The sequence below is a fragment of the Vespa velutina genome, chromosome 2 (assembly GCF_912470025.1).
Source record: "Vespa velutina chromosome 2, iVesVel2.1, whole genome shotgun sequence".
Lineage (NCBI taxonomy): Eukaryota > Metazoa > Arthropoda > Insecta > Hymenoptera > Vespidae > Vespa > Vespa velutina.
Window position 1 is genome coordinate 3,137,400 of NC_062189.1, and position 10,000 is coordinate 3,147,399.

The 10,000-nt window shown below is 32.3% G+C and overlaps 1 protein-coding gene across 2 annotated transcripts in view; it reads right to left on the reverse strand.

Moving 5' to 3' along the window:
* LOC124957945 (sonic hedgehog protein A) overlaps window positions 1-10,000 on the reverse strand; it is a 63,147-nt gene that overhangs the window by 670 nt on the left and 52,477 nt on the right. For both annotated transcript variants that reach the window (XM_047515528.1, XM_047515526.1), the window contains 2 exons: window positions 4,349-4,610; window positions 1-1,462 (listed from right to left, as the gene is read on the reverse strand). The exon at window positions 1-1,462 is cut by the window's left edge and continues 670 nt beyond it. In XM_047515528.1, the coding sequence (XP_047371484.1) occupies window positions 687-1,462; window positions 4,349-4,610 (1,038 nt within the window). In that variant the 3' untranslated portion in view covers window positions 1-686. The remainder of the gene's footprint in view (window positions 1,463-4,348; window positions 4,611-10,000) is intronic.

Below are 10,000 nucleotides of genomic sequence, written 5' to 3' on the forward strand. Positions count from 1 at the left end.
CATCTTCTTCTTCATATTTTTCCTAATCTTCTTCTTTCGTTTTGCATATACACATTCGTACACGTTATACACATATATACATAAATGCACTCGTTCATTCATTCATTCATTCATTCATTCATTCACACAACACACATAGACGCATACACTTTTATGTATACTCGCTTAAATGGAATAGCACGGAACGATATTTATATTATATACTCGTATGATACATACACATACATTAGAACGTTAGACGATGAAAAAGCTTTGATATCTTTCTAAAGCTTTCGCGTTCTTTTTATTATTTTTCTAAAAGTTTAATATACTTTACGTCACTCTCGTTAAACCGGATAGAAATATCACTGTCCAATTCAAACACTATCCAACAAGATAAAAGACATAGTCTTTCTCTCTCTCTCTCTCTCTCTCTCTCTCTATCTCTTTATCTTTCTCTCTCTCTCTCTCTCCCTTTCTCTATCTATATATATAGAGAGAGAAAGGGAGAGAGAGAGAGAGAGAGAGAGAGAGAGAGAGATTAGATAAAAGCGTGTCCTTGGATGAACACACGAGAGGAGAGAGATAATAAAGCAAAGTATTGTTGATTTCAATCAAAGGATTAACAATCTTATAAGAGAAAAAAGGGGCAACCTTTTATTTGTTTTTCCTCTTCTATCCTTCGGCATGTTGAACAATTGTCATAATTAATTGTAAAGCATGTTACGTGGTAAAAAAGAAGAGGCAAAATTATATAGAAACGATGCGTACCAATGTACTCCGTTGTACTTCTCGTCGTTTACATTACGATCGATATTCATTGTCTCGTTATTAGTCCTTTCTTGCCTGATATCTGGCCGATCTACGTCGATCGTATCTTTAAACGAATATGATCTTCGAACGAAGAACGATTCTAAATTCTTCCAAATTCGCAAAGGATAAAAGGAATAATGTGCCAAAGCTTGACTATCAATTACGGCATAGCAAGACGCTATGACGTCGTCGACCAATAATGTTCCTTCCATTGTAAGCGGCGCGAAAACACCCTTCTCAAGGATCAATCTCGTTTCGATCACTCGATCCCAACGAAGACGTTGATCACGCGAATACACTTCATTGTTCAATATATTCTCCATTATGGAAAACGTAGGATCCTCTTTCTTCTCGGCCACAAGAATTTTATCCCCTATTCGTACCCTCGCAGCAAATATCGTCGATTTATCCTTAATCGGTACCAAATGTGCTGGGGTCAAGGTCAATACTCGTCCAGATTCCGTAATAAGTCTAACAAATTGCCGTCTCTCCGTTGGCGACCTATCCAAGAAAGCTATCACCTCGCTGTAGATCAATTCGCCCTGAGAATTCATGGCAGCTATGCGTTCGCCTAATTCGATCTCGTCCACCCTCTTCCGTCGACCGTTCTCCGTTCTGACGTAACTTTTCCCAGGGAAACAGCCACCCGACTTGCCTGCTGATGATGATTCTATAAAAAAACAAGAAAAAAGAAAACAAAAGGAGAGTAAAAAAGAAACAAAAAGATCTGACCGTGGTCCTTATAAATTCAATTTTTTTTCCATTTTTTTTTTCTTTTCGTTTTTCTTCCCTCTCTCTCTCTCTCTCTCTCTCCCTCTCTCTTTTTGATCGTATTTATACGAAAGAGATCGAAATAAAGACTATTTAAATTTGTTATTTAAAATAAAGACTATTTTAAATTTCGATCTCGCAATTGGACGATCTCGAAGGAATATCTTTTCTCGATTGTTGATAAGAATTTAAATGGAGATTAAAATTTTTTTAATTATATATACGTTTAATATTATTTGCCGTACACGATGTACTTTGCATTTTTACTTCGAACTTTGATTACGAAACTTTGTATTAATACTTTGTCTTCGAAATAAATCTCATATTCGTAGATCAGCGTATTCTCTTCTGTCGGAGAATCTCGAGTAATTCTTATTTAAAAATAAATAAAAAAAAAAAAAAAAAAAAAAAAAAAAAAAAAAAAAAAAAGAAAAAAGAAAAAGAAAAAAAAAAGAAGAAAAGAAAATTGATCCGAAAAGAGTGGATCGGTCTCGGTTCATTCTCGGACGTTGGCACATTTTTTTTTTCGCGCGGACTTGTGCCTCGATTAACCGCGATCTCGCGGGGCTTTAAGTCTTTCTACATAGGATCGATTTTTCGAAGGAGGTAATCGGATCCATCGTACACGTTGGACCTGGAATACCGATCAGGAAGGTCGGTGACGCGTACGAGTATAACAAGCAACATCCTTAGACCGGTTGTTACCGTGGGAAATCTCTCGTAATCTCCCCACCCTACGTCACGAAAATCGATATCTTCTAACGAATTCCAATCGGAGAATCGGATCTATACGGAAGAAAGAAAAAGAACAAGAAAAAGGAAACAGAAAAAGAACGCCGAAAATTATATATAGGAAATTTAAAGACGACGAGAGAGAGAGAGAGAGAGAGAGAGAGAGAAAGGAACAAAAAAAAAAGAAAAGGAAGAAGATCTCCGACAGATCAGAAAATCGAGGATTTTCTTTTCTTTTCTTTTTTTTTTCTTTTTTTTTTTTTTTCTACCTTCGAGTCATGCTAATAAAGGTGAGAATCGATATTGATCTCAATAATATCGATCATGTCCTTCGATCATGGTAAAAAAAAAATTTATATATATATATATATATATGTATATAACATATATATGTATGCTTCATTTTTTTTTTTTTTTTTTAATGTATAAAACAAAAAGGGTGGGGAGGAGAGAGCCCAGATCAGAAAATATGTCACGTTTCGAACCTGCCACCTTCCTTCCTTTTTTTTTTTTCCTTTCTTTCATTTTCTCTCTCTCTCTCTCTCTCTTTTCCTCCCTCTTTCTCTTTCCCTCGGTCTTTCTCAAGCGACCCTCGAGGACACGATCCATCGACCGGTATCGATTTCGCGCCTACTTTTACGCTCGATCTTTTAATTCGAATGGACAGGCACGGTGCCCGATTTATCGGTATTTATTTCGTAATACGAAACTTTTACGTGTGACACGAACGACTTGAGCATTATTGGCCAAAGAAAAGAGAAAAAGAAAGAGAAAGGGAGAGGGTGGGAGAGGGAGAGAGGGAGAGAGGGAGAAATGAGAATCGATCGTTCAAATCTTTGGCAGGAACATATCAAAGATCTATCAAATCTTCTTTTTCGTCAATTAAAATATCAAATAAAAAAAAATCAATCGTACGGTCATTTAACAAAAGACAAATGGAGGAAGGATGGGGAAAGAAAATTTATTTATTTATTTATTTTTTTTGTTTCCTTCTTTTCTTTTTTCTTTTGTCCCTTTTTTTTCTTCTTTTTTCAAAAAAGTTAATTATCGTATATGATAATGCATAAGATATTTAATCCTTAAGGGATGTAATAAAATCGGATCTGAATGAAAAGTAAAATCATTTTGCCGAGTCACGATCAAACTCTGCAATATCCGAGCAAGTCGATAAGAAAGAAAATGTTTCGTATTTCTGACGAATAGCGGCGCTTCCTGTATATTCGCAAGTAATAATGTAAGTAAATAATAAAGTAACTAATAATAATGTATATATATATATATATAAATAAATAAATAAATAATGATTAATATATATATATATAGATTTCCCTCTATTTTCTTGAAATTTTTTAACGAAATTTTAATTCTCATCGTTTTAAAAAAAAAAAATTTGACCGTATATTAACAAAATAATTTATATAATTTATATATATAAATAAATAAGCAAATAATGATTAATATATATATATATATATATATATATATATATATATATATAGATTTCCCTCTATTTTCTTGAAATTTTTTAACGAAATTTTAATTCTCATCGTTTTAAAAAAAAAAAATTTGACCGTATATTAACAAAATAATTTATATAATTTATATATATAAATAAATAAGCAAATAATAATTAATATATATATATATAGATTTCACTCTATTTTCTTGAAATTTTTTAACGAAATTTTAATTCTCATCGTTTTTTTAAAAGTGAATTTGACCGTATATTAAGAAAATAATTTCAAACCTTTTATAAAAATATATATATATATATATATATATATATATTACATTAAAACAAAAATAATTCTCGAAATGAAATTTTGCTCTTTTTAAAATCTTTCGTAACGTGATTTTAATTGTCATCGTTTCATTAAAAGATAATTTGACATTTCGATCGTTTCTTTAGGAAAAAAAAAAAAAAACGAAAAGAAAAAAAAAAGAAAAAATACAAAATGGCGTTCGAGGATCCTCTTAACTGAGTACATCGTGATGTACGTGTATTCTTTTTTTAAGCACATGAAAAAATCCTTTTATCAAATGAAATACCAACCAGATTTAACGGAACAATGTATATGGGATCTGGACTCGTAATAAACCCAATCAAAACCAGCTTCGACTGCGAGTCTCGCCAACATTCCGTACTTCGATCGATCGCGATCACTGGTCGTCACGTCAACGGCTCGTCCTTCGTAATGAAGAGAATCGGTTGCATGTTTTCCCTCCTCGTCCCAACCCTCTGTTACTCTCAGCTTCACTCCAGGCCATTGGTTCATTACCGAGATTGCTAGGGTGTTCAATTTCTCCTTGCACCTCTGTAACATTGAAAATATTTGATTGAACATTGCTAATTAAATTTTAGATTAAATCGTAGTGTTCCTTTTTTTTTTCTTCTTCTTCTTTTTTCCTTTTTATTTCGAATAATTTCGAAAAAAGTGTTGGAAAATTTCTTTTCGATTATCTTTCTCAAATGATGTCGTTTGGCGACAATGTTACATTTAAGAGAATTAAATTATTAAGAATTATTAAAGAATTGTTTTTTTAATTTTTCAAAAAACAATTTGTCTGACGATAATTTGCCTTACAATTTCTTTTCTTTTCTTTTTTTTTTTTTTTTTCTTCAAATCTGTTTTTATTATCTTGAATTTCTTAGATATTCGAAGTGAAACATCAGAAAAAGCAAAAGAATAGACAATATTTAAATAACATCGTCATTATTAGATATTATATTTAATTTATATTTTTATTTTATTTTATATATATATATATATATAGTAATAAATAATAAATACAAAATTTAATAGAAAAAAAATCTAATATAGTACTATATATACTCGATTTTTATTATGTCAAAAATATATAAATACTTAATATTCATATAATATTAATATTATAAACACACACACACACATGTATATATATTTATAATATATATATATATATACGTATACAATATATATTCGTCATTCGAATATACACATCAATGAATATAAATCATAGTAACGTAACTTAAGTTTTAAAAAAAAAAAAAAAAAAAAAAAAAAGGGATAGACCATGAAAAATCAGTTATTTCGAATCCTTTTGAAAAAGATCGGAAAGAAGTCTATTCTCGCAAAAATAACTTTTCTCTATGTCCTTTGTACATACGTTAACCATACTATTCCCTTTTTGTCGATTTTTTTCTTTCTTCTTTCTTTCTTTTTTGGTTTGTTATTATTGTCGTTATTGTCGTTAAAAAAAGTTCCGCTTAACACGATTTTTCTTTGGGCAATGCAGAAATGGGGAAAAAAAGTTCGTGGAATAATGACGTTCGAATATTTAACATGGTTGCACATGGAAAAAAGGACATATATATATATATATATATATATATATATATATATATATATATATATATATCGCGAATACAATTTGAATTGTGTGTCAGGTCGAAATAATTGGAAAGGCGATACGAAGATAATGATAAAGAATAAGAAGAAGAAATAGAAAAAGAAAAAGGGTCCTGCGAGAGTCAAGACGCGGAAAACGAATGCATGTTTTGACCGGACACGAGAACGGAACGGGATTTTTCAAAGGGACTTTAAGGACCTACCGAGCCCCATAGCGAATCAAGGGGCAAACAGGAGTATAAATACGGCCGTCGTGTTGAGGATTATTCGGTCACGCCGATCCTCTTGCTTCTCGTAAGCTCTTAAGGAAAGAAACTCGAAGAAAATTCTGACTTCTACCTGCTCTTTAACTTCTATACCTTTTTTAAGAAGGAAAAGCGGCTTCTTATTTTCTCATTTCTATATTTTTCCTTCTCTCTCTTTTTCTCCTTTTTTATTTCTTTTTTTCTTCCTCCCTTTCCTTTTCTTTTTTCTTTTCTTTTCTTTTTCTTTTTCTTTTCTTTCTTTTATCGAAAAAAAAAAGAAATAAATCATTCCTCCATATCGTAAATTCGATCGTTTAAACTCGATCATTAATTGACGATAGATTATTGTCAGAATTGAATTTATTTTTAGAAGAATAATGATAAATTTAGAGAGGATAAAAAAAAAAAAAAATAATAACAAAGGATAGAAGTCAAGTTTTTCCATCGGACGAAACTATTCTCAAGAGAAAAAAAATCCATAGTTTGGAATGAACGAACAGGACACGTTATTATAAAAACGTGAAGATTATAAAAAATCCCAAAGAAGGAAAACGTAAGTATATATATATATATATGCATATATGAAGGTGTTAGAAGGGAAACCATAAGATTATCCATTGGCTTTAATGTATGTATACGTGAAAGATGGTTTACATTGAACGGAAACGAATGAACGCGTCGAACGAATGAACGAACGAGAGGTTCTCTTTTGTCAGATTTTAAGGACATTTTAAACGTTCTTTTCTATTTCATTAAATGTCTGTAAACGTAAATACTATAACGATACGTTCGGTGAATTTCTTTCGTATTTTCAGACCGAGTGGTTTCTTTCACGTTAAGCTTGATCGAAATTCATCCGACAGCCGATAGGCGTGCGATTTTTATGCACTCACATGCACACACACACACACACACATACACACACACATATTGACACATATATATATACATACGTACATACGTTCATATATATATATATATATATGTAAGTACATGTAAGTAAGAAGGGCTTTGCTTACTTCTTAACAGACACTTTGGATTTTCACCAGTGAGGATTCGAAAATGGAAAGGTTGCCGCGACCGGTCCCCCCTTTTCTTCCTCGACGCAGTCAATAGAAGCTAATTGCCGGCGTGGAGCCGCAAATTCGTGGACATTGTCAACCCCATCTCGTTCGCGATATCGAACGGGTCTTTCCTGCATTGTATCGCGAAGTAGCGACCAGTTTCTTCCTCCTCCCTCTTTCTCTACCTCTTTTTCTTTTCCTCTCTCTCTCTCTCTCTCTCTCTCTCTCTCTCTCTCTCTATCCCCTCCTCTTTCTTTCCTTTTTTCCTTCCTACCTTTTTTCTCTCTCTTTCTTTCTCTCTCTCTCACTCTCCCTCTCTGTCTGTCTTCTTTCTGTTTCTACATTCACCCCTTTTCCCGAGCCCTTAGTTCAAATTCTCTTGCAATTCGATCGGTAGGGACAAAATCAAATTCAATTTGAGAATTTCTTTTCATATTATGTACAGGGTCAATCATGAATAACATTGTCGGAGTTTATACTTTTTTTCTTTTTTTTTTTCAGAGTGAGAGAGAGAGAGAGAGAGAGAGAGATATGCATATAAGTATGCGACTTCAAAATTATATAAAATGATAAAAAGTTTGAATGTTTGTCAGAAACGAGAGAATACAAAATTAGATAAAAGATATATATATATATATATATATATATATATATATATATATATATAATTGCATGATTTCAAGGATGGATGACGTTTATAGAGGATTAAATATTTCGAATCTTTATTTTTCTTTTCTTTTCTTTTTTTTTTTTTTTTTTTTTTTTTTTTTTTTGTAGAAACGTAATAACGTAAAGTCACATGAGACACGTAATCGCGTTAAAGTTTTCAAGATTTTGATTTAAAGGAAATGACGTAAGGAGTGAGCTCGTGCGAAATCACATCGTACATTTTGATGCGATGGTGGGAACGAATGGTAGGACGATGGAAAGAGGAGAATACGATAAGGTGGATCGAAAGAAGAGAGGAATGAGGAGAAGGAGGAGGAAGAAGAAGAAAGTCGACGAAGAAGAAACGAAGAACGAGTGAGAGAGAGAGAGAGAGAGAGAGAGAAAAGGTATAAAAGGGCCGAAAGAGGACGCGGTATAAAGAGAGGAAAGAATGGTGAAGGGCCAGAGAGATATACCGGCTGTGGTGCACGATGGGGTGCCTTGTTCGCGCAGCGGGTTGCACTCTCGGCCCCTCCCAGACTTTACATCTATTTACAAACATTTTGGCGGAGTCGAGAGACATGGAGCCTTCTCTTTTCTCTCAAAAAAGAGAGAGAGAGAGAGAGAGAGAGAGAGAGAGAGAGAAAGAGAGAGAATGTCGGGACCTTATGAAAATCCATTCTGAGTGAAAAATGGCCTAGCCCGTAATCCATTAGAGAATGAGAAAAGAAAACGAGAGAGACGCGGGGGTGGTGATAATAATAATAATAATAATAATAATAAGAAGAAGAAGAAGAAAAAGAAGAAGAAGAAGAAAAAAAAGAATAGCAATAAATAAGATACATTAAAGAAAAAAAAAGGAAGTAATTGTAAAAGAAATTATTATATTATTACCAATTATCATTTTTATTAAAGATATCGCAATTCAAAATATCCTCGATCCTAAAAATATTAATGTATATTTATAAGCATACGTATACTTTAGAAATTCAATAAACAATTGTAATTAATAAAAATATTAGCGTAATGTATTAGTGTCGATTATTCGTCATAGTTCATTGGAATTAAAAATTTCTTTTAATCTCAATACGTTAGACATATATACACGTATACGGACATATTATGCGTATTCTAAGTATCATAAAAAGTATAATGAAAATAGTAACAGTCAATGAATGAAAACGTAATATGTACTGTAATAAACAAAAAAAAAATAACAACAACATATGACAAAATTATCGAAAAACTTTTTATATATATCAATAATTGCAATAACAATAATCTTAATAATAATATAATAAATTAAATAATAATAATAATAATAATCTTTTTTTATTATATGTATATATATAATTTATGATTTAAGATCATAAGATATAGATATTCACAATTATCTCGTCAATATTTTGTACGTCACGATTTGTACGGGATACATTTTTTCGTTTGAAAAAATTCATTTAATTTCAACATTAAATGGAGCCCCATGAGAGGACGTTTAAGAGTTTCGTACTTCTTACATCGTCCTCTTCGTATTCCATTCTCATACTCATTTCTTTTCTCTCTCTCCCTCTCCCTCTCTCTCTCTATCTCTCTCTCTCTCTCTTTATCTTTTTTCTTTTCTTTTTTCCTTTCTTTATCTTCCTTCCTTTTCATTTTAATTTTCAATGAAAAAAAAAAAAAACAAAAAAGAAAAAAGAAAGAAGAAAACGAAGAAAAAAGGAAAAAGAGGAAAAAAGAAAGAGAAAACAGAAAAAAAGAAAACAAAAAAAGAAAAAAGAAAGAAAAAAAGAAAATTATATCGAGAAGAACCGTCGGTAGTGGTCGCTCGTTATCGTTTATAATGGCGCTACCACGGTGCTCGAGGCGTTTATGAAAGACGAAAAGAGGAAACCAGTTCCGGTGAGTGATGTACTCGTCGCGTATATGATGCCTTCTCCTCCTTCTCCTCCACCTCCTCCTCCTCTACCTCCTTCTCTTCCACCTCCTTCTACTTCACCTCCTCCTCACAACCATCTTGTACATGCAACATACGTGCTATCTCTTCTCCATCGTACCTCGCGCGATACCTCCTAATTACCGATCGTCTATCACTTACACCTCGTTTACATATCTTATCGCGCTCGGTAAACGGCTGTTAATTGTCGCGTCTTCTCGATTCAACCACTCGATCAATGATCTCTCTCTCTCTCTCTCTCTCTTTCTCTCTCTTTCTCTCTCTCTTTTTCTCTTTCTCTTTCTCTTTTTTTGCTCTGCCATTCTCTCTTTTTCAATTTCTTCGTCCATTCAAACATCAATACTTGTTATCATTTATTGAAATATTATAATACTTCTTATCAGTTATTCAAAGATAAATAATTAT